Source organism: Fundulus heteroclitus, chromosome 5, assembly GCF_011125445.2.
Source record: "Fundulus heteroclitus isolate FHET01 chromosome 5, MU-UCD_Fhet_4.1, whole genome shotgun sequence".
NCBI lineage: Eukaryota > Metazoa > Chordata > Actinopteri > Cyprinodontiformes > Fundulidae > Fundulus > Fundulus heteroclitus.
The window spans coordinates 2493792-2519301 of NC_046365.1; the positions used below are offsets into that span (position 1 = coordinate 2493792).

The following is a 25510-nucleotide window of genomic DNA, read 5'->3' on the forward strand; positions in this document are numbered from 1 at the left end:
ATGTGATATCAGAACTAAATCACTTGCCATACACAAAGTCCTAAAATGGAAAATAATTGCCTTCACTTCTGTCCACTGAAGTCCATAAACCTTAGTCATCACAACCCTTTCCAGATTGATATATGTCAAAGACTGCCCTTCTCATCTGTTCTCTAACATTGTTAGATAAGGTTGTGTGTTGCTTGCGGAGATCTTTTAGCCTACCTCATATTGTTGACATTTCCTTTATAATTTTCTTAACAGGTCAGGCAGTTTAAAAGTTGCATTTTGTATTTAATCAGGTTATCTTAGACTAATACTGAAATTTGTTTAATAATCTGAAACATTTATGAGGGACAAGAAAATATATCAGTGAAGAAACAACTACTTTTCACGGCACTGTAACTGTACTGCATACAGTGCATTAATAGAATAGGACCGAACAAATCAATGGATATAATCTCAACTAACCTTGAATACGTAATTTTATTAGGACCTAAGATAGGGCATAATTAATGAGTTATCTGATGAACTAAACAGATTTATAAACTAAAACAAAAAGCAAGTTGCAGTAACAGCAGGGGAGTCTGAGCCTGAAAAGCAAGAGAAAATAAGCAAAAAATTCAAATGTGGAGCTGAAATCATGAGGCAGTAAATACTCTGCAGGTGGACTATTAACCCAAATTAGAACCAGAGTATGTCACCATGCAGCAGGACTAGTAGCTTAGCCAGGGTATTTAAAGGTCTGTTTATCTTCTTTTCAACTTACACTGGAAATGCATCAACCTTTATACAGACACTGGCTCTCAACCATTCAGCGACCTGGGAAACTGAAAAAACAAAACAAAAGAACCAGCAATGTGTGAACAGTGTTTCCTCTCTGCTTCTCCTTCCTGATTTCTGCAACTTTCACTCTGGTGAGCTGCGGCAACCCAGACTGTTTCATCATAATGTAAGAGCGTTTCATGCAGGTTAAGGACCCATGTTCCAAGCTGCCATGGCAGCTCAGCTAGGAGTGTCATGGCTCTCTGTTTACTTTACAGCAGGTAAGCTCTCTTGTATTGCTCGCTTCTCACATTTAGGTACATTCAATGAGTTTGCTACTTTCAGTTATAATGTGGTGTGAAAATATAAGATTCATAATCTTAGAAAATGTGGACCAAAAATAATATACACAGATGAAGGTATGAAAGGCAGGGCTTAAATAATGAGTGAGCTGAAACAAACTTCGTCCTTAGGTGGTATGAGGTGCCAGATGTTTTTCATACAACTTTACTTCATAACTATGAACAACTATGAAATAACATGCAGTGTAAAGACTATTGTTGATATTTGGTTTAACCTTTGAGTTTAAGAAGTTAAACAGCATTTGAGCAGAATTATGACTGCATACCTATAAAAACTGTGGGCAGTCATAATGAACAAGTCGGTTCTCCAGATAATTACTCAGAATTCTAGCGTCCTGTACAGATATCCTGTTCCTGTTACAAACACTTGGGTTATGTTGTTTTATATAATCTTAATGATGGTTAATGTTCAAGTTTTCTGAACAGGAAATCCAATTCTTCTTAAAAAAAATTGTTTTTGCTTCTTAAAAAATTGAGTTTGCTCAAAATCTTCCTCGCTTGTTTCTAATGAGTGTTTTCCTTGTCTGGGTAGAATATTCTAGATTTTTGACATCCTCTATGGCACAGGTCTTGAATTCTGGTCCTTGAGGTCCAGTGTCCTGGAACTTTTAGATGTGTCCCTGATCCACCACACCTTAATTAAATGACTGAATTAGCTCCTCAGTACGCAGTCAAGTTCTCCAGCGTCCTGCTGATGACCTGATTATTCGACTCAGGTTTGTTGGACCAGGGACACTGGACCTCGAAGAGTGGAGTTGAAGATCCCTGCTCTATGGTCTATCTGGATATTTAACTTTTACAGCTGAAACATTTTGTTTCTATTCGTCCCAAAGATTAGCCTCTGCTGACTCAGAACAATGTACATCAGCGGGAGCCCATTATTTGCTGATGTTCAAATTACTTGAATTATCGTCAAAAGAATTTGTATAGACTTGCATCAAAATCAGTCAGAAACTTAGTATATGTTACCATGCTGATCTAGTAGGTTTAATAGAAAGCCTCCTTATGAAACTCCAAACGTAACTGGTGGTTCATGTTTTTTAGTAAACTCTCTGAGTTGATTCAGATGTATAGTTCACATATAAACAAGACTGTTTTGATCTTGAATACTATATTTTATTTAAAAATCTTGTTAATGTTGGTTAATAAGGAACGCTAATTTATAGCCATGCTTTCTGTCTTTCAGTTCTGCTGTGTTGCGTATGTGCAAATAAGGAAAGGAACGTTTTCAAAGCAAGAGAGAGAACAACCATCACGTTGCAGACAGGAGAGAGTCAGCCCCATACCCAGGTCGTGTGGACCTTTGGAGCTGAAAACCCAAACATCCGAATAGCCACAATAAAAATGAGTGAAGTGAAAAGTGACTACGAGGAGAATTTCAGAGACAGACTTCTTCTTGACCTCCAGACTGGAGCTCTGACTATTACACAAGTGAAAACAAGTGACTCAGGCAAATACCGGTTCAATTCTATCGGCGGCAAAATCATTACGAAAGACTTCCACCTCATTGTTTACAGTGAGTAGTCTATACATGTTACTTTTGTTGGGTAACAGTGAAAACATCTAGTTTTGAAATTAGAAGCTGTGGGGAACTCTTTGCTAAATGAAAATAAATATTATTGTTAACTATTAAGTGTTGGAAACATAGTATAATGTGTAATTTTTTTGTGTAATTTGTTTATACAGATTCTTTTATGGCAAATCAATTTATTTATCTTGTCTAAAGAGAGATAACCTGATCCTTGCCAGATAGATTCCGTTCCGCAGAGCACCACATATCCAACTGGAATCGCCCCATTGGTGTTATATTTCAGAAGGAGGGGCCTTATCAAAAATCCTTGCATATGATTGGATAAACCACTTGCCTGTCATCTTTACTGATGTGCTACTTCAACCACTCACATTGAAACCAACCCGTGACGCTGACGAAAGCAACGCAGGGAAAACTAAAACAGAACAGCTACCATCATGGATATAGCACGATGTTGGTAAATTGCCGATGATGGTGTTCTTTTAAAGAATTGCCCGTATTTTTCGGACCATAAATCGCACCAGATTATAAGGCACATTAAATATTGTTCCCATATCCCTCCACCCCTCCGCGGACAAACATACTACCTGAGCAGCAGAGCTATGTATCTCTATTGGAAGGAATTTTTTTTATGTAGGATGAAGCCAGGTAATCCAGTAAGCGGGATATCACAGAAATTCCGGGTAATACCGCAGCTGCAGCAGTCGTAACACTGCAGTTTTCCCGGCCAGACTCATAATCCTGAGGTGAAGTTTGGAGGTGCACATTCTCGCCAAAAATAATCTTAAAACAACTTTTTGTGATAAATTAAGGTTCTAAAATTTTCTTGCTGCCCGCAACCCCGCCCTCTCAAAAAGGTCGACAAGGTCGGTTGGGGGACCAAAACCCCAGGAAAATAAAGTGCGAGTAAATTAAATTAGTCAGGTAAATGTGTATGGAAAGGCTACCTGTTACTACAGGTAGTAACCTGTATGGAAAGGCTACCATTGCTACTCAAAAGCCCCAAGCTTTTGAGTAGCAATGGAAAAGGGGTGATTGCTGCCACTAGCTTCCTCGCTGCGAGCCACTATTGTTGTCTGAAACCAAACAGTTGCTTCCCTGATACGTTACATCTACGAAAACCCCATTTGGTGATCCTGATTGGCTCGTCCATTTTACGGGTTATTTAACCCCCCCCCCCCCCCCCCCCCCCCCCCCCAGATGGATGTGTGGAGCTCGGTGGAACTACGTCCATCTGGCAAGAGTCAGGTTAAATGAGAGATTGCAGGCCAGCTGTATTTTCTGAACTCGCTGACAGAATGGGAACAATCTTGGAGAAAGCTGGAAGCTGGACCCTGGCAGAATGACCACAATTTGGCTGTTTGGAATCACCATTGAGATGTACCAGTGAGACGTTAAGGCAGGCGGAAAAACAAGAGCCTGTCTGCCCAAAACAAATGCTGCTATCCAAACTGGCTCCCCTGCATTCTTAATTTCTCCTGGATGTTATGTAAACAAGATGCTCTGTGACATCTGTGACCTAGAACAGAGCTACTGAACAGAGCTGCTGGATTACCTGCTAACATCATCACAGTCAGACTCTGGCGGCGAGAGCTATCTGCCACAGTTCACAGACTAACACACGCACGCACTTACACACACACGCATGTTCACACCAAAACACTCAGGCACACTTTCTGTTTTAGCTGTAGAGTCAGAAAGGACAGATCAAAGACCTCAAGCTTTAGCTTTATGAATATAAATAATTAACCTTAGAATTTTTAGTGATGAAGCTCGTTCCAGTGAAACGTTAATATGAATAGAAATAATTTTCCCATTTTAGCTGCGGTTAAGATACCTTAAGTTGTAGCTTTGAGGAATGCATTAATAGACAAATTGAAGCTTTGAATTTGTAGTGATGAAGCTTGTTTCAGTGAAACAATGAAACAATAGTAGTTATTCTAGTTGTATCCATGAAAAGGCTGGAAAAAATTATTTTAGATCAGAAATCCCCAAGAATATTATTTCTTATTATTAATAGAAACAATTAAGTCTTTATTTATGTTTGTTAACTTTAAACAGAGGAAGAGGGCTCAGGTTTCACCTTTCAAAAATTTACAACACAACAATACTCCACAATACTCCAGACATGTTGAATTGAGAAAGCTTCCTGGATGGGAAGCAAACCGTAATCAGCTTGAGAATACAAGTCCAGTTGTTTTAATTTTTTTTTAATGTTTTTTTTTTTATTTATTTTTTGGATTGTGAACTTAATATTTATCTAAAACCCAAACATTTAGTTTGGAGCTGAATATTTAGCTTCCTAACTAAATATTTAGCTAATATGCAAATTCACTCAAGTGAATGTTCAACATTCTAGCTGAAAACAGGACAAGCCGTTAATACAGACACTTACTCATGGACCTATGGTAGGGTGACCAGACATCCAGAATTGATTTTAAATATTGAAATCAAATTATATTGCCAAAACTGTTTAATGTAAATGTAACAAATGTATAGGGTTATATCAGAGCTCACAAGGACTTACATCGATGCTTGTTTAGATATATGAAGCCTAAATGTTGAATCCAGGTTTGATTTAAAAAAAAAAAGAACTCCAATAAAATTGAGTACGCCCATCTTTTCTTGTGCTTCCTTCACCAGGTTTGGTCCCTGCTCCGTCCCTCTCAACCACTTCAGCTGTCATTACCACTAGCTCCAGCTCAGTGACTGTAGAATGCTCAGTCCACAACAGCAGAGAGCTGACGCTCTCATGGTACAGAGGGAAGGAAAGGCTGAAGAAAACAAGCAGTCCCAAACTGTCCTCTAAGCTGACTCTTTCACTGGAGGTAAACGCTACTGACAGAGACAATCACAGCTGTGTGGCTGAAAACCCAGTTGAGAAAAAGACAACCAAACTGCCTGGAAAAGACATTAACCTGGAAAACACAGGTATGATAAAAACAATGAATGGAAGTTATTGTTTTTTTTGCCTAATCGCTCTAATTTTAGTGAACAGACCAATTCCAGCCACCCCGCCTTAAATAACTGTTTTATTGTCTGCATGGGTTTATTGCTGAACCTGAAGCTCCACTAAATATGTGCAATGAAAAAGGGAACTAAAAGTAAGCAAAATGTACTTGAAATGACTGTATTTTCCTTGATTTGAGCAGGTATGTAAGATTATTTGCCAATGGAATAAGATTTTTGCACTTAGAATAAGAACAATTCATCTCTATCATCTTATTTCAAGTGTAGGATATCCAATTATCTTATTTTAGGGGTAAAAATACTCATTGGCCTATAGCGTTTTTGAGCTGCTCAAATCAAGGAAAAATACACTAACTTCATAAAATTTTTACTTACTTTTAGTTCTTTTTTGCAGTGCGGTTCATGACCAGTGGTGGGCACAGTTAACCAAAAAAATTAGCTACGCAAACTAATATTCTGTACAAAAAAATATTAGCCAGTAGCCATTAAACAAAGATAAATAGGTTCAGGAAATTTGAGGAAGCTAACGCTAGCCAATAACTGCTAACAAACGTCTGTGTCACACTTCTTCAGGCAAAAGGTGCTATATACATACACACAGCACTTACACGGACACTTACACGGAGCTGCATGTTTGAGGGGATTAGCGGTTTTAGTTCAGGATAAGTGACAAAGAGAGTGCACACATTGTAGTTAATTTTCGGAAGGCTGTAAGCCCAAATTTGACTCTCATCAGTCATATACGTTTCCGTCACATAACGTATGAGTTAAAGGCTGTCCGAAATCGGCATAGCAGCCATGGAAGCTTATGAGAAGAATATTCTATCTCTCTGTGCCCAGACCACAGCATTTAGAAAAATACTTTGGGTGTGAGTTGGGAAGCCACTCCAGTGTTGCCAGTTATTGTGAGAAAAACAGGCAACTATTATCTCTACCTTGTAAATGACCAACCCCAAAGTCGCTGATAATAAGTGGAAGTGGAAACACTGCTGGAAGCCAGGAACACAGCATGGAGCATTTCTGAAGGTCACTTTCCCCCTCTGCCATCATCCTTTAACAAACGTGAAATAAATCACGATGTGTAGGGTTATTTATTGTTGTGACATTAGTGATATAATATATTTAATGTGCACTATTTTTTAATTGGAAAAACATAAATAAAGAACGGCTTCATCACTGCTGTGTATTTTATACATGCTGGATAAATGTTCTTCGAGGATTGCAGACAGCCATGGTTTTGTAGGACATGTTTGAAAAATAGGATCCGGCTGGCCCATTCAGTGACCCAAAAGCCCAGCGGTGTGTCCAGTCTCCTTCCACTTCATGCGATGCCAGTGACAAATCCAGAAAGCTCAGTTACACTACTAATTAAAGGATTAAAGTCACACAGCGGTACACTGCTTACAGAAAAAAATGCTCCCATTGCTCTGTTTTTGAGCAATGGTAGTCGACAAAGGGGACCCAACTGCATCAGAACAAGAAGAAGCGTAACGCGAAAACAGCACTGCTATTCAAAATTTTTTTTTGAGTTTTTTTGTGGAGCTGTGACTCTTACTGTTTAGAGAAGTCTATGTGGATGTACAGTATATTGCGAGATAGGATGAGACGTAAATGGCAGATGAATATCTTGTTATGAACGTTATAGCGCTTACAGTTATCAAACCCCAATAAAATGGATGATAACCAGTCCGCAATCAATTTCTAAACTCAGATTGAATGATAATGCGATAACAAAAAGTTAGCCCTGCAATTCATATTATGGCAACTGTGCCCATCACTGTTCGCAGCAGATCCATGCTGATCCCTATTACCGCTGGATTTTCTGCGGTGGGAGAAGACCATTAAGAAAGTTTGTGGATTTAGAAAGCGAGGACATGCAGAGGGTTGGTAGCCTGGCCAGCCAGACTGATTTATGCCATTTATACGGCATATTGGTCTAGGAAGGAAATGGTAGGGCCCGATTTCAAAGGCGGGACTAACAAGGTCTGAGTCAACAAGTTAAAACCAATCGGATAACTACGGATGTGACGCAAAAAACTCCAAGCGACGCACCCATTTTTTTTTTATTTGTAGTCCATGAAACATGTCATACCATCAAGCAAACTCTCCAGGGAACAATGTTTTGCTATTTTTGTCTAAATAAAATCCGAGAATACATGGTGTACTCACATGCACTTCCTTAATCTTACAAGGCACCAAGCAACAAAATCTCTTGACTGTTATGGTAGCAGAAAAGCGCTGCTGCATTATGGGTAACTGCAGCTGAGAGTGATGCATCGTAAAGTCCCGCCTCTTGTGCTCTGATTGGTCTGGTCTATTTTGGGCCAAAGGGAATGGTGCCTCACCATACTGACTTACACTCCGTGTAATTCACTATGGTTGGCCAGGCTAGATGGTTGGTGTCATAGAGATGGATGTTAGAGATTGCATAGGATTGAGAACATTCACACTTTTACTGTCAAAGAAAGTCATTAATGCTGTGTTATGTTTTATAAATATATTCAAATGTTGAGAATTATGTATCAGTATCAAGCATATTATCAACATGTTACATTTGAACACAGTTAAGCATGTCCAACATGCTGAGGTCAAACAAAAATCAAGCCCAATGTTTTGTCTTCTTCAGAGAACGGCAGCTGGTGTCAAAATGAAGTCCCTATCAGGCTGATTATCTCTGCTGGGCTTGCCTTGGTTTTGATTCTTCTTCTGGTGGACCACGTCAGACTCTGCCAATGAGCTATGAACTGCATACTCGGGGAACTCCAATTTTTACTGGCTATCACGCTTTTCTACATTTTTGAGCAGAGACAATATATGCATGTCAATTCTCAGTGGATGATTGAAAATGATTCTACCAGTAACTCCAACATGACCTGCTAAATGGAATTTTGTGTTGCAGGTTTTACAAACAAAACAATTACCCAAACAAATCTAAGAAACAAACCTTGTGTGCAAGGGTTAACTAGGCTTATAATAATCATAACACGGTGGACTCTGCATTAAATGTTGTTGGTTGTAAAGTGAAGAGTTTTGATACTCAGTCGTAAGTAATGGGTTTTTAGTTGATCTGATGATCCTGAAACCTAAAAAGTTGTAGTTGTTATCACCTTTCTCAGTGTTGTTGTTGGTTCCTTGTTTTCTTGGAGCTCCTTCTGTCTTTGAGTTCTACATTTTTTTGGTACTCATCCTGTTTTATATGTTTGTCCTTAAAAAACAGAAGCAATGGTGTCTACATGTTTGTACTCTCCATTTTGGGTCCATTTACACCCATGAACAACAAATTTACTCTTCTGAATCTTTATTTTGTCATCCTTGCTTCCTCCTACCATTGTTCAGTCATGTTTTATTTTTAAACTCTCTTTTGCTGACTATTGTTGAATTGTGTGTAATCAGCATTTTGATAACCATGTGTTTCATATAGGGCTAGGTTTAGTGTTGGTGATAATTTACAAAGCTATCTACAGAAGTGCAAACTGTATAGACTTAGTTTATTTTTGCTTGCTTAATATGTCAAAGGAGTGTTACGGATGAGATGTGTCCCATTTTTACTTAAGTAAAGATAGAGATAGAGATAGAGATAGAGATAGAGAAATAGAGACAGCAACTTTTTTCTCTCTGTCTGATATTAAATCAGACTAAAGATTTCCTGTTAGGATTTCTGAGAAGATTTCTAATTGATAAATACCTGAACAATAACAGACTTGTTTGTCTCTTTAAGTCAGAAGTTTAACTACATTAGTATTTGGTAGAGCCATCTGTATACTTTGGGTCAAACATTTTGGGTTTCCTTCCACTGTCAATATGTGCTGTGGTTTAGGACCCAGAGTGCAGCAGGGGTGATGCAGAGTCATATAGAATATACTTATTTTAACAAATAACTGAAACTTACATGGTGACAGCAACAGTCTGACAACAGAGAATTCAGCAAGAAACCAGGAACTTAAATAAGCTGGGAAATAATCAAGAGGATTGCCATGATTCATCTTGAGTACTTAAAGCAGCCTTCTGATCTTCAACCTCCTAGGTATGTTCCATATTATTGAGCCGATTATGGATCCAACCATGTAATTGATTAAGTTACCTTACCAGGTTAAATGTCACTTTTTAGTATTTTGTGTGAAATAAATTTCTAAATAAATCCGACTTATAGTCTTGTGCGACTTATATGTTTCTTTTCCTCTCTATGACACATTTGTTGACTGATGCGACTTATATTCCGGAACGAATTATAGTCCGAAAAATACAGCAGAAACAGTATGTTACCTACAGACAAATGACAATACATAATGGCAAACAGACAAAAAGAATGACTTTGCAACTAATTTAAAATAAAACTTGAGACAGATATGATCATTTTTACAGACAGCTGAAAAAGACTGCCTTTTTCGTAATGAACTAGTTTCTTAATTGATAGTTGCTCGTTCCTTTGTTTTCTCCAAAACCAGCAGTCCCACTGTGGTTAGATTACATCAAGCGTCTTAAGAAATAAAGAAGCAAAAATGGAATGTAAATTAGTTTCCACCGACAAATATCTGCTGCTTTGCAGAACATTTCACAACACATAAACATTTAGGAGGTGATTCAAAACAGAGCTGTAATAGATTCACCTCTACCTTGCAGTAAACTGAGGGCTCTTTTCCGATGTGTAACAAGGCGTCAAGTTAAAAAAAAAAGCTTCCGTCTCCTGCCTTTGCTTTCAGAACTGCCACATCCTGTTTGGTCAAGCAGTTTTCTTACGAATCATTGTGGTTACCTTAATTTTCCATAGACTGACTTTTTTAAACAAAAAATACTGAGAGAAGCAGGTTTATTTAGACTTCTTGTTGTTTCTCTTATATCATGACCAGTTCTAGATAAAGATTAAAAATGTCATAGGTGTCCAAGGTGTGGGGACTTCTGAAACGTTTTGGAGGAACAGAAAGCAGTCTCACTTTCCATGCACAAGTACATGTGGGTTAACCTTTACCAGAATGGTGCTTTTATTCATGACAAGTACTACAAAATGAAGAACTCCTCCACATTGAAACTAAATGTTTTTGCTAGAGATAGAAGGTTTTTCACATTTCTGTTTGCAAAATATTTCAAGCTCAGTCAGATTGTATGGACACAGCATGGGAAGATGAATTTTCAAGTCCTGCTAGGGATTCTCAAATAGATTTAGGTCTGGACTTCGACCGGGCTATTTGGACCCATAAATATGCTTTGAGGATTGTAGGTGTGGCTGTTATTTTGTTGTCCTGCTGGAAGGTAAAACTATCCCATCTCAAGTTTCTAGTATTTAACTCAATCTATGTTCCTATCAACTCTGAGCAGCTTCCCTGTCCCTCCTGATAGAACACAACCCCAGAGCATGATGCTGTGTTCAGAGGGAGGTGTAGTGTCGGGTAAGCAAGGTTAAAATAAATTTACTTTTAGTATCTTTTGCTAAGATACAATATAGACTATTGGGTGTGTCTGATTCACTAAACAGAAGGATGGCTGCATGAGGAAAAGAGGCAAAAAAAAGTTATACAGAGATACTGAATTTTTGCAAAATTACAGAATGTACCAAATAATATAAAACATAATAGCAGAGTACAGATGCACCACACTGTTACATGAAGATTCATGTTCTGATTACAGTTTGTTATTTAACAAAAGCAATGGAAATAGGAATGAAACATGCAAAACTTAGCATTCTGCAAATATTTTCTATTTAAGCTAAGATCCTGTTAGTATCATGCTGGTGTTCCTTTTTACTAAAAAGAGATAGAATTAGAACATTCCCAACAACTAAAACACTTTTTATGTATATGATAACTTGTCATTTTAATGAAAAGTAGGTTTCTCCTTGCATTTCCCCTAATTTAAACATGATCTGCCTCACATGTTTTTGTCAGTTTTAGTTATGGCTGTGAGGACAGGCTCCAACGCTGGTTTTCTTGGTTTTCTGGTCCACAACAGGGCCAGACCAGCGTCACGAAAATTCTGGTGGGAACAGTAGATGAGAGGGTTCAGACAGCAGTCCAGGTATGACATCACTGAGGACAGCGTCCTTAGCCAATCAGGGGCTGGAATCAGGTTCGTCCTACCCAGCAGGATTAGCTAATGGATGATAGAAAATATTAGGAATAAAACTACTTTTCTAGAAATATTCAGTGAAGACAACAGTGAGGGTGGATTTCTTTATTTTTTTTTTGTCTTTTTCGTGTCTTTAGGGACTGTATTAGTATTGTGTGTACCTCAGACATAAAAAAGGGAGTGTAGCAGATCATGTAAGAAGCCACTAACAGAGGGGCCACTTCAGATAGATCTGCTTCTTCATTGCTGTGACAAAGAAGAAACAATGAAGAAATGGCTCTTATTATTACAGAACATTTCATGAGGCTGCCTATTGTACAACATTTTGTGATTTCCCCTCATCCAAATAATTCTCTTTGGTAGAAAGCTTGATAATCACTTAAAGGAATAACAAACTCGGCTTGGTTGAGCTGCTGTGATATCTGTGTAAGTAAAGTTAACATAGAGGAAAGCTTCCTGCTGATGTATTGTCACTTTGTTCACCTGCTGTACCTGTTGCCGGAGCTGGAGTTGGAGCAGCAGCTGGAAGCATTCCTTACAGAGCAGATAAGCATTAGGAGGATAGGAAGGAAGACGCAGATGGAAAAGGCACAAAGGATGTAAGTCATCATGTCTGAGTAGCTGCTCTCCCAGAAAACAGCACACAGCATCTCTGCAGGATCATACCTGAAAGTGCACAAAAACATTTCTAAAACATATAGAGCAGCAACAAATAGCATTTCTGAGCCGACTGTCCTTACCTGACCCAGTCATAGATGATGGGAACGCTCCCAACCACCACCCCCGTTACCCAAGAAGTCAAACAGGCTGCTGCAATGGCACCAAACAGAGTGCTTCTTGTGGATGGCATGCCAATCAGCCGCTGCACACTGAGAATAGCTGTAAAAATGTAACTTTAATTAAAGTTTCATTACTAAATTGAATGGTAAAAACAAGGTTCACAATGGGTTTGACATAATTAGTAATTTAAATCTCATCCATCCATTTTCTAACACGTCTATCCCTTGTGGGCTCGCGAGGGGTGCTGGTGCCTATCTCCAGCTGTCAATGGGTGAGAGGTGGGGTACACGCTGTACAGGTCACCAGTCTATCGCAGGGCAACACAGAGACAAACAGGAGAAACAACCATTCTCGAACACACTAACACCTTAGGAGAATTTAGACACTTCATGTTTTTGGACTGTGGAAGGAAGCAATACCCGGTACCCATCTATAAAAGCAATTTGCTGCTCTGAAGCATACAGGTGTCTGTAAACACAGTGCCGGAATGTAAAGACTTCAGCGATGACATTTCAAAAAAAAAAAAATTCTTTAACCGTTTGGAAAGGTCACATGGCAATTATCAATTTAAAGTCTACCATTCTAAAACTCTGGTCCTTCCATCCTGAAAGTAGTCAATACCTTATGTATTCAGAAAAAAGAGGTTAAAAATGTTCATCTCTGTGGGACCTGCATGCCTGTAAAACTCTGATCAATCACTACCCTTCGCACAGTATAGCAGGGATTGGTCCTGCCCTCACCCTTCTCTGTCCCACAAGTTCCAGGGGTATCACCAGGGGTTGTCCCACATGCCAATCATTCTGATGCACTGATGCAGTGTGGTGTTAGCCATTCATTGTAGCTCCGCTGCTGTCGCTGTATACTTTGAACATGGCGGAGAGTCGCAGGAAGCAAATCACGTTCCAGTTTATGAGAACAAGAGGCCTCAGTAGAAAGAAGTAAGACCAGAATGAATTTGGGAGACTTTTTTCACGCGATCCCCTCTGAGGAGCGTAAGAGCAGGTAAGATGGTTTTGCGCATGCGCAGTTATCCAAAAAAAGACTTGGGAAACTTCGGGAAAAAAAATCACCAACTCTAGCTTTAAAGGGGAAGTCCGGTCAACAAGGAAAAATCAGGGTATCATTAGCTATAACTAAAACTAATACGTTTGTGGTTATTTAATGAACTTATCTTTAATCAATAAGAAAATAAAAACATAAATTGTCGTCTGAATCACTGTGTATGGGGGCTGACATTACTGCCCATATTTGGGCAGTAAGGGGCGTTTGACATCACATCCTGGGGCGTGGAAAAGCGGAAGCGGCGACAGCATTTATCTCCGCTTTCCATGCAAAGTCAATAGGAGCCGTTCTACACAGCTGCGATCATCAATAATTTTTTCGGATTTCCAGAGGACTTCACCGCTGACATTCCCACGAGCAATTGCTAAAGGAACAATGCCCACGTGCATGGCCATCGGATGTTCCAACACAACTGGTAAAAGTGGAAAAAAAACATTGCTTATTTCAACACAGTCACTTCAGCGATCTCTCCTCCGCTGTGTGTGTGTGTGTGTGTGTGTGTGTGTGTGTGTGTGTGTGTGTGTGTGTGTGTGTGTGTGTGTGTGTGTGTGTGTGTGTGTGTGTGTGTGTGTGTGTTTGTGTCTGTGTGTGCGCGCGCTCAGCTGCAGCGCCGTGCAAAGCTGTGCTCCGCCCAGCATGTGCTGGAATGCTCTTATATTTTAATACTTATACTATAATAATCAGCTAACTTAAGTCACTTCAGCGATCTCTCCTCCGCTGTGTGTGTGTGTGTGTGTGTGTGTGTGTGTGTGTGTGTGTGTGTGTGTGTGTGTGTTTGTGTGCGCGCTCCACGGCTCAAAGCCGTGCTGCGCGGAGCGCGCACATACACACACACACACACACACAGGCGTGTATAGATATATTCTGTAGGACCCGACTGAGTTTGCAATGGAAAAAGGTGCGCTGGATTCCGTCAAAAGTCCGGTTTCTGTCAAGAAACTCTTCTAAAACATCCATATCGCTATCAGATGATGATGACTCCACAGAACTCTCATCACTGTCACTAAGTACTTCATCACTCTCTGCTTCGTACAGAGCACCAGCCCTCGCCATCTTGGAAAATAGTGCGCGTGACAAACAGAGCGTTGAAACTTGCTCAACAGCGGGTCCGCCGAGTGACGTCAAAAAATGGGAGGTGACAGTACTATTCTTGACCAAGATGGATTCCTCCAAATAAACATGATTAAATGAGAATTATTATTAATTAAAAAAACTTATAATTTTTTGCACAGTATGTAGTAGTTTTATATTTAAAGTACTTTCAGCAGTTTGAATTCTGATTTTGACCGGACTTCTCCTTTAAAGGAGAAATCAGCGATTTCGTTTTCTACCAGGTGGGTCTTAAGCACTGACTGTAGACCAAAACAAGATGCGTGTCGAGCCACACCTCTCTCTACCTCCACTCCAGCTGCAACCCAGAACCCTTTCCCCTCTCCTTCTCTTCCATCACCTCGTATGCACATATTTTTAAAGGATTAATACACAGCAATACTGAAATGAGCTGAACCAGCACTTCCTGAGGTTTGATCATCCAGTGTCCCCATCTAACATGCTGCAGACATTCTCATCTGCCTGTTGTTCCACCCAGAACTGCACATCTTTCAGTTCTCAGCTGTCATCCACCCCCTATGCTTCAGATGACTCCCCTAACGAGCCCCCTTCCACCCCCCTGTCCTTCTCAACACTCTAGGTGAGGAAGATTCTGCGGAAGACCGAACTGAGGAAGGCTGCTGGTCCAGATGGCATAAGCTCCAGGCTTCTGAGGTGCTGTGCGGATAAGCAGTGTGGTACCATAGAGCAGAGGATACGTCCTGTTTGCGGCAAGGCGTATGGTGTCACTTCCTGTTTTCTGTTGCTGCGGTGTAGATTGTGGTTTGGTGTTCCAGACTCTTTTGTTTTTATCTTTAATCTCTTTGCTGTGACATCTATCTGTTTCTAACATATAAGCACTTTTAAAACACATTCTCTGTTGCTGCACTTCAGGTTTGGGAACTCCACGTGTTTCACACAGTTTGCTTTTCTTGGCGTGGTAGGAGGTCGTTAGCCTAGCTTTAGCCTCATGATGGCTTCCTCCCCTACTCTTCCATCAGCTTCTCCGTCTCTGCTTAAGTCTCCCCATATCTCCTGCTCTCTGTGTCTGATGTTTAGTTATTCCTCTGCCTTCTTTAGTGATAATGGTACATGTAATAAATGTAGTGTTTTTGTAGCTTTGGAGGCAGCAACAGAACGGTTGACATCAAATCCTACCTGAAACTGCTGGCTAAAGATAAATGTAAATACAGGAAGATTGTTATTCACGGCCCCCCATTACGGCAATCAGAGGTCACTAAAGTTGGTGTTGCTTCGGTGTGTAAGTTTGCTAAAACAATGTCGAACTCCGTCATTTTCTCTAGTCCCCTGCCTGATCTGACCAGTGATGACATGTTTAGCCGCATGTCATCATTGAACCACATTGAACCCACCCATTACCCTATTGAGACAATGTCTTTCCCACGGCCAAAACTGAACAGACCAAAAACGGATCTAAAAGGAACAAATCATAAAAACTAATGTGACTCAACTTGGACCAAAAAAATAAAACAATTAAATGTGGTCTATTAAATTTAAGGTCACTCCCTCCAAAGACTTTGTTTGTTAACAAATTGATTTCTGATAATAAGATTGATTTATTTTGTCTCACAGAAACCTGCCTACACGAGGACTACATTATTATAAATGACTCAACTCCCTCCAATTATTTAAATTTCCACATTCCCAGATCTACGGGAAGAGGAGGAGGAGTGGCAACCATCTTTGAGTTTGATTTATTAATTAGTCCCAGGCCAATTAATAACTACACTTCTTTTGAACATTTAAACCTCAGTTTCCCTCATTCAAACTGCAAAGCAATAAAACCTCTTTGTTTTTTTTGTATCGTCCACCAGGCCCTTACACTCAGTTTTTGGATCAGTTCTCAGACTTCTTATCTGATTTGGTGTTAAACACTGACAAGGTTATTATAGCGGGGGATTTTAACATTCATGTTGACGCTGAATGTTATAACCTTAGTGTAGCCTTTAAAATGATCCTAGATTCAATTGGTTTTGCTCAAAATGTGCATAAACCGACGCACTCTTGCCTTCGTACTTTGGACCTTGTGCTGACATATGGCATTGATTGTGAAGAATTAACAGTATTTCCTCACAACCCTGTCTTATCTGACCATTTTTAAATAACCTTTGAGTTCAATTTAACTGAGTTATCCACCCACAAAAGAATAGTTGATCTTTATCAGATAATGCTGTATCAAACTTTAAAGAGTCTGTCCCCCTTTTAATTTCCTCTGTATCACAGACTTGGTCTGCAGATGGCAGCAATGATGTTTCTTCCCATTCACAATGGGAAAGAAAGAAGGTGATTATTCACAGGAAGCTGGCTCCCTGGTTTATTATAGAGCTGCGTTCCCTTCGGAGAGTTAGGGCAGCATATTTTTCATCATTAACTGAGGAGAATACAAATTATCCCAGATTTCTCTTCAGTACAGTTGCCAAACGTACTCAGAGTCACAGCTCCGTTGATCCATCCATTCCCTTAGCTCTTAACAGTAATGACTTTATGGGTTTCTTCATAAATATAATTGGTTCCATCAAAAATAAAATAATTGGCATCCTCCCAAACATGATTACCCTGTCCTCAGTAAGTGAGGCAGCGTTAGAGGAATCTTTAGAACCTGATTGGTGTTTGAGCTGTTTAGAAGCAGTAGAGCTTTCTGACCTTTCTAAAATGTTTGCTTCATCTAAACCTTCTACTTGTATGTTAGACCCAATCCCAACCAAGTTATTTAAGGGGGTATTCCCTTTGATCAATGCCCCTATTTTAGACATGATTAATCTATCCTTAGTAAATGGGTATGTACCACAGGTTTTTAAAGTAGCTGTTATTAAACCTTTACTTAAGTAACCATCTTTGATCAAGATGACTTAATAAATTACACACTATATCTAATTTTCTTTTCCTATCTAAAATTCTTGAGAAAGTAGTTGCTAATCAACTGTGTGAACATTTACAAAGTAATGACCTACTTGAAGAGTTTCAGTCAGGCTTCAGAGCTCATCATAGCACTGAAAGAGCTCTGGTGAAGGTCACTAATGATATTCCCATGGCCTCAGATAATGGACTTGTGTCTATACTTGTCCTGTTAGATCTCAGTTCTGCATTTGATACAGCTGATCACAATATTCTCCTAGAAAGACTTGAACACACTGTAAAGATTAAGGGGAAAGCATTAGGCAGGTTGAAATGTTATCTGTCTAACAGATTCGAGTTTGTTCATGTTAATAAAAAATCTTCTTCAAACTCTAGGGTCACTTGTGGAGTACCACAGGGTTTAGTCCTTGGGTCAATTCTCTTTACTATATATATACTTCCGATTGGCAAAATTATCAGACAGCATGGGATTAATTTCCACTGTCATGCTGATGACACTCAGCTATATTTATCCATAAATCCTGATGAATCTTATTGTAATTCTTTATTATCAGGAAGTTCACAAAATGCAGTTTGAAGCCTTCAGCTGATCCAAAATGCTGCAGCAAGAGTTCTGATGAAAATCAACAAGAGGGATCATATTTCTCCAATTTTAGCTTCCCTTCATTGGCTTCTTGTTAAATCAAGAATATAATTTAAAATTCTCCTTCTCACGTATAAAGCCCTTAATAATCAAGCTCCATCATATATCTGATTACCCCGTATGTTCCTAACAGAGCACTTCGCTCTCAGACTGCAGGTCTGCTGGTGGTTCCTAGAGTCTCTAAAAGTAGAATGGGAGGCAGATCCTTTAGTTGTCAGGCTCCTCTCCTGTGGAACCAACTCCCAGTTTTGGTCAGCCACCCTGTCTACTTTTAAGACTAGGCTTAAAACTTTCCTGTTTGACAAAGCTTATAGTTAGAGTGGATTATATTACCCTGAGCTATCTCGATAATTATGCTGCTATAGGCTTAGGCTGCAGGAGGACATCAGGGTCAATTTCTCTCACTCTGTGAGTTCTCTTACTGTTCTCCAATTTGCATTGCTTGTTGTCATTTCAGCTTCTAACTTTTTGTTCTCTGTCATTTTTTTCTTCATAGTAGGAGAAGATCACCCGCTATTACCATATATATTAGCTTTTTTTGTCTTTCTTATTGTGTCTCTGCTCTGTCTTCTCTAACCCCTAGTCGGTCAGCAGATCACGTTCACACTGAGCCTGATTCTGCTGGAGGTTTTTCCTTCCTGTTAAAGGGGAATTTTCCTTTCCACTGTCGTTTCATGCTGGCTCAGTATGAGGGATTGCTGCAAAGCTATGGACAATACAGACGACCCACTGTCGTCTGTACGTCCCTGTGGCTCTACGCTTCTTCAGGAGGAGTGAATGCTGCTTGTAAAGACTTGATGCAATCTACTGGGTTTCTTCAGATAGGACCAATCTGTATATTCTGATCCAATCTGTATAATCTGATTGAATTTGACTTAAGAAAGTGCCTTGAGATGACATGTTTCATGAATTGTCACTATATAAATAAAATGTAACTGTATTGAAAGTCTATAGCTGTGGAAAACCTCGTGTGCTACCAGTGCCCAAGACTGCACAGCCCCAAAGACCTCAGCAGCTGCAGGCTGGTAGCACTAACATCACACCTGATGAAGACCCTTGAGAGGTGGATCCTAAACTATCCTCACCCCCCGGTGAGGTCTTCATTGGATCTCCTGCAGTCTGCCTATGAGCCTGGCAACAGTGTGGATGATGTCATCTTTTACCTGATGCACCGAGTTCTGGGGCATTGCAGGGAACTGTACTGGCACCGTTTTCACCTTCTACACTGCAGACTTCTCCATAAACTCACCAGACTGCTACCTGCAGACGTTCTCTGATGAGTCTGCAGTAGTCGGTCTCATCACAGGTGAGGATGAGTCAGAGCACAGACGGGGTATCCAGAGATATGTAGACTGGTGCCAGCAGAATCACTTCATGCTAAATGCAGCAAAAACTAAAGAGCTAATGGTGGACTTTCGGAGGCACAGACCCACTTCACTGACACAGGGAACTGATGTGGAGATAGTGGGCTCTTCTAAGTACCTGTATGTTCATCTGAACAATAAACTGGACAGGACTCATAATACTGATGCTCTTTACAGGAAGGGTCAGAGCAGACTCTACCTGCTGAGGAATTTGAGGACTTTAAGAGTGCAGGGAGTGCTCCTTTAACTCTGGGGTGGCATCAGTCATCTTCTGTGGTGGGGTTTGTTGAAGCATCAGCTTAATTATACTGAGAGGAAGAGGCTGGAAAGATCATTAGGAGAGCCAGTTCCGTCCTGGAATGCCCTTTGGACCCAGTGCAAGTGGTGGGAGACTGAAGGACTGTAAGGAAAATCTATAACGTCAGGATTCTGCCAAAAGTGCACACACGCAATAAATACTCGTACGAGTGGAATAAAAATCACATCACTGATGGATAATGTCTCCCACCACATGCATGGAGCTGTTGCAGAGCTGGAGAGCCCTTTTAGTTACAGACTGCTGAACCCATATGTTCTAAGGAGGGTTTCCACAGATCGTTCTTCCCGGTCGCAGTGAGACTTTATAATCTTGGCTGCTCCCTACAGACATAACTGTTTACGTCATACTAATTGTTGCACAGTTTCTGAGCCAACCATTAATTGTTTACACTGTTCCCAAATACTAAGGTAACATGCACACACTTTAGCTGGGATGTTGCTGTACTGTTAATACAATATTGTATTATTGTACATTATGTAAATATGGCATATTCTATTATGGTGTGTTATGTAAATAGGCAGTTTTTTTCTAACCTGACCGTAGCCAGATGGATTTCGTTCAGCTTAGCTCCGCCTAGCTTCACTCGCATCCATCTGGGACATCTTCCATAGAGAGTGATTTCTTCAACCAATTTTATTGTCCAGCCAACCAGGACGCAGGGCTGGAGTTTCATAGATGTGACGTAGTGAAGAAGCGACCGTGAGACTGTTTTGATTCAGAAATCAATGGCGGCTCGCATCGAGGAAGCAAGCGTTAACATTGATGCTGCTATTTCTTCCGTGTTGTCCAATCTACCTAATATTGTTTCATTAAAAGAACATGAGAGAACGACTCTGAAGGCTTTTGTTGGTGGAAACGATGTTTTCGCCCTTCTCCCAACCGGATTTGGCAAGTTTTGTTTTCCGGGGCGCGCCTGCGGTGGAGCGGTTAGCGCGAACCATGTTAGGAGGCCTTTAGTCCTGGACGCGGTTGGCCCGGGATTGACTCCAACCCGTGGCGCTTTGCCGCCTGTCTTCCCCCCTCTTCCCCCCTCTTCCTGTCAGCTTCCTGTGTTTGGTTGAAACAGCACGTCAATAAAGATGACAGATAAGTGGCTTATCCAATCATATGCAAGGATTTTTGATAAGGCCCAGCCTTCAAAAAAGACCATTCCTATGGATCTGTCCCAGATGGATGAGTGGAGCTAGGCGGAGCGAAATACATCTGGCTAGGGTCACATTAGTTTTTTTCCACTGTCAAATAGATTTTTTTCCTTTGTTCAATATTTCCCCTTGTATTTCCCCTTATCTTCTACTCTTGGTATTTCTTTCTTGGTGTTTCTTTGTAGATTAGACTGGTTTGATTTTTTCTTCTTTTTTCTCATTGCTATAATTGTGTGTAACTGTGTGTTTACCACTGTTACACCCCAATTTTCCCCCTGCTGTACAATAAAGGAATTCTTATTCTTATTCTTATTATAAGAATAGGAATAACTTTGATAGTAATGGATTTTATGATGCAGTGATAAAGTAGAATATCACATGGTACAGAATTATGTTTAGAAATGTTTATTGAGCTTACAATGTACTTTAACCTGAAATATTGGGTATAGCAACTCTGGATTAAATATATAGAATTTGAAACATTCCTGTCAAATATAGATTCAGCTCACTATTTGGCAAGAAACTGGTAGGTTTTGTCTGTTTCTTGTCCTTTATTAATGCATAACAAACAATTGTTCATTATTTATAAAGTGCTTTCAGATTAAATTATAGTATGTCTACAAACCATTCATAAGCCTCCATAAAGAGAGCCTAATTGTAAAGTGGTACTACGAAAAGTTAGTTCCATAATTATCTGTTTGCATATTAGCGCAACTGTCCTCACCACAACAAACACAAGCAAGCAGAGATTGACACCCAAACACCCCAAGAGGGTGCTAAATAATATTGTGGTAAACGGACACAGTCATATGTTTGTGATTACTGAAATGTCCGAGGTTATATGAAGCAACATGTTTTGTATGTTGTAATACAGCAAGTCTTGTTCTAAGATAGTTGTAGCATGACAGTGCAGAGAACATTTTAACAAAATATTAAAGTAAGCACATTTGATTCTAAGGAAAAGGGGGATGTCGTGTATTTGATATATGAGATGCACAAGAGGGAGAAGTTAGGAAAGGTAGGAACAGGACCATAGCGTGTTCTTCTGTTGGGCTAAATAAAAAGCTGGATTTAATTCATGTCTATTTAGGATATGGGTTTGCTTTAAGGCCACATGACCTGGGCACTTTAAAGTCGCTCAGTTGACCATGAACTCCTCTTACAAACTCAAATTTGTTATGTTATTATTGTGTTATTAATGTTAATGCTCTGTGATGATCCTGGCACTGGGGTTGGTTTTTCCTTCACCCATTTCGGCTCCACCCCACCTGCAATCAACCTTCACCAGCTTCACCTGGTTCCACCTCCTTATAAACCACCACCAAACAAACAACCTGCGCCAGATCGTCTCATGTCAACAAACCTGAGTACCTTCCAGCATTTCCTGATTGCCTGTTTCTGTTTCCCGACCTTGACCCGTTTTTGGATTACCCGTTTTTCGCCTGTACCTGGATTACCGAGCCTGTCTGACCCCTTTGTATCTACGAGCCCTAACGTTAACGAACCCTGGATTGGACCTGGACCTGCCTTTGGATTTCCCCCTTTTGAAACGCTGTGTGGACCCGGTGTACTAGTGATTATCCTGGACCTTCTCTGGATCACACCAGGAGAGTTCCAGCGAACCATTAGGGCGGCTGCCGCCCCACGGCTTACGCCCTGCGGACACAGTCCCCAGCCGGACCATCAGCTCTCAACAGGTTAGTGATTCAGCATCACTCCCTCTCGATCATTCCCCTCTCTATGCTGATCACTAACCCATTGTCTCTACCACAGGGGGTTACCGGCTTGTGAGTGAGCTGTGCGTCACCAGCAGCATGCTCAGCTACTAAATAAAGAGCCTGTTAAACGTTACACTGACCTGTTCTGAGTTGATTATTGGATCCGTTTCCCCATACGTTACAGAACGATCTGGCCATTTAGACATGGATCCAGCCTCAGATGATCAGTGGCGGTCCGGTGTTGAGAGGTCTATTTCTCAGCTAGAGGAAGGCGTAGCGGAGATATTAGCACACCTACGCAGCCAGGCTTCTCCGACCCTGCCACTTCCACAAACTTCCGCTCCCGTCACCGGGCCAAGCCCAGAGGCGTCACTTCCCGAGCCGCGTCTCAACACGCCCGAGTTTTTTAGAGGCGACCCTGAACATTGCAGGGCTTTTCTCACTTAGTGTGAGATTTTGTTTGAATTACAACCATCAGCCTTTCCCACAGATCGCACAAGGGTTGCCTATGTTATCTCCCTGTTGGCTGGAAAGGCAAGATTGTGGGGAGCGTCTGAGTGGCAGAACGACTCTCCCCGATGCCATTCTTATTATGCCTTCTCCCAGGAACTCATCAGGGTTTTCAGCCCATTATTGCCCTGTCAGAATCCTGAAGGGGCTTTTGGCTCTCAGGCAAGGGAAGAGGTCAGTCTCTGATTATATAATCGAGTTTCACCTTCTTGCTGCTGAGAGTCCCTGGAACGAACCTGTTCTGATGGACGTTTTGTTCGCTGGATTGAGTGAGAGGGTTAAGGACAAGCTTGCTACTCGGGATTATCCTAAGACCTTTAAGCAACTGGAGGACCTGGCAACCCAAATTGACCTCCGTCTTTTGTAACGGAGAAGGGAACGCCGCCTCGCGCCCCCTCGTCGTTCATGGTCATTCTCACCTGGTCCAGTAGCTCCATCACATCCTCAGAGATCGACGGAACCCGGACCAATGCAGCTGGGGAGGCCTAAATTGTCCTCAGAGGAGTGTGATCGCACGTACAGATGCAATCTCTGCTTATTTTGCGGGAGAGAGGGACATCGAGTCTGTGACTGCCCAGTTAAAGGGGCAGGCTCACTTAGGAGGGGAGGTTCCCTACTGGGTTGTACTAAGCTTTTCGTCCCCCCTGATCTCCGTTTAGCCGCCACTATCAACGTCGCCGCTAAGTCTTATAACCTGTCTGTTTTCGTTGATTCGGGGGCAGATACCGAGTTCATGGATGAGGGGCTGGCCAGGAAGCTAAACACCAGGCTCATTCTGAGCCCGTTCCCACGCCGCATCCTGGCGCTGGCACAAACTTAACCACTCCCATCTCATCATTGAACCAGTTGAGTTGCTGATTGGAGGTAACCACAGAGAGAACCTCACTTTTATGATCATTGATTCTTCTCAGGTACCAGTGGTCCTTGGCACTACTTGGCTTAAGAAGCATAATCCTCTCATTGACTGGCGCAGGGTAGAGGTTACAGGGTGGGCTCCTACCTGTTAGGTCTCCAGTCTGCACTCGGCTCAACCTCTCTCACTACCAGAAGAGAGGGCGGAGGACGTCTATCCTGACCTGACTAATATTCCCTCCAAATACCATGACCTGAGAGAGGTCTTTAATAAAGCAAAGGTCACAAGCCTACCTTCTCACCGTCCTTTTGACTGTTGTATTGATTTGTTACCCGGTACCACTCCCCCCAGGGGCCGTCTTTACTCCCTGTCCGCCCCTGAGTCCGAGGCCATGCAGCATTACATTGATGACGCCCTCAGAGCGGGCATTGTCCATCCCTCCTCCTCCCCTGCAGGTGCAGGGTCTTTCTTTGTAGGGAAGAAGGACGGCTCACTCCGTCCCTGTATTGACTACCGCGAACTTAACGACACCTCGGTCAAGAACCGATATCCAATCCCTCTTATGGCTTTTGATCAGATCAGCGGGGCTAAGATTTTCACTAAGTTGAACTTGAGAAACGCTTACCATCTTGTTCGCATAAGAGAGGGGAATGAGTGGAAGACAGCTTTTAACACGCCCACAGGTCATTATGAATATTTAGTTATGCCGTTAGGTCTTACTAATGCCCCGGCGGTTTTTCAGAATCTTGAATGAGGTCCTCAGGGATATGATTGGGAGGTTTGTTTTTGTTTACTTGGATGGCATCCTTATTTATTCTAAAGATCCCAGAGCTAACAAGTAACACGTCCGTTCAGTCCTGCTCCGTCTGCTACAGAACCAGTCTTATGTGAAGGCCGAGAAACGTGAATTTCACGTGACCACCACCTCGTTTCTGGGTTTTATCTTGTCCCCAGGTCTGCTGTCCATGGACTCGGCCAAGATCCGGTCGGTCACGGAGAGGTCCACACCTACCAACCAAAAGCAGCTCCAGGGTTTGCTAACTTCTATCGGTGTTTCATACAAAACTTTAGCCAAGTCGCCTCTCTGCTCCACGCCCTAACCTCAGTTAAGGTGAGATTTGCCTGGAATGAGCAGGCAGAGCAGGCTTTCCAGCGGTTACAGCATATGTTCGCCTCCGCTCCGGTTTTGATTTCTCCCAACCCGGAGAGACAGTTTATTGTGGAGGTCGATGCCTCTAGTTCTGGCATCGGTGCAATCCTCATTCAGAGGATCGATGATGGTCAAGTACATCCCTGTGCTTTATTTTCTAGAAAGTTGTCCCCAGCAGAGCAAAATTACCATGTTGGTGACTGGAAACTCCAGGCAGTGAAGCTGGCCCTGGAGAAGTGGAGGAAGTGGCTGGAGGGTTCTAAAGTTCATTTTCTTGTATGGACTGATCACAGAAATCTGGAGTATCTCAAGACTGCCAAGAGACTCAATGCCCGA

General features: G+C 41.4%; 2 protein-coding genes across 2 annotated transcripts in view; one reads left to right on the forward strand and one right to left on the reverse strand.

Moving 5' to 3' along the window:
• The first annotated feature begins 541 nt into the window (after nt 1–541).
• LOC110368083 (hepatocyte cell adhesion molecule) lies at nt 542–9750 on the forward strand. The gene is made up of 4 exons (XM_036136717.1): nt 542–1025; nt 2293–2622; nt 5281–5568; nt 8234–9750. Exons 1-4 carry the CDS (start codon nt 962–964, stop codon nt 8341–8343), a joined length of 792 nt encoding a protein of 263 aa, XP_035992610.1. The 5' UTR covers nt 542–961; the 3' UTR covers nt 8344–9750.
• A 936-nt stretch (nt 9751–10686) lies between these two features.
• The window catches only part of si:dkey-9i23.8 (galanin receptor type 1), a 114896-nt gene continuing 100072 nt past the window's right edge, over nt 10687–25510 (reverse strand). The window contains exons 5-8 of the mRNA XM_036136721.1: nt 12408–12546; nt 12160–12333; nt 11829–11913; nt 10687–11691 (exon numbers count right to left, since the gene is read on the reverse strand). Coding sequence (XP_035992614.1) covers nt 11470–11691; nt 11829–11913; nt 12160–12333; nt 12408–12546 — 620 coding nt within the window. The 3' untranslated portion in view covers nt 10687–11469. The remainder of the gene's footprint in view (nt 11692–11828; nt 11914–12159; nt 12334–12407; nt 12547–25510) is intronic.

Bases quoted from the DNA above. Each gene is read 5' to 3' on its own strand.
- LOC110368083 (XM_036136717.1), top strand. From the start codon at position 962: ATGTTCCAAGCTGCCATGGCAGCTCAGCTAGGAGTGTCATGGCTCTCT. The intron at 1,026-2,292 runs GTAAGCTCTCTT...TCTGTCTTTCAG, and splicing joins CTCTGTTTACTTTACAGCAG to TTCTGCTGTGTTGCGTATGT. The intron at 5,569-8,233 runs GTATGATAAAAA...TGTCTTCTTCAG, and splicing joins CATTAACCTGGAAAACACAG to AGAACGGCAGCTGGTGTCAA.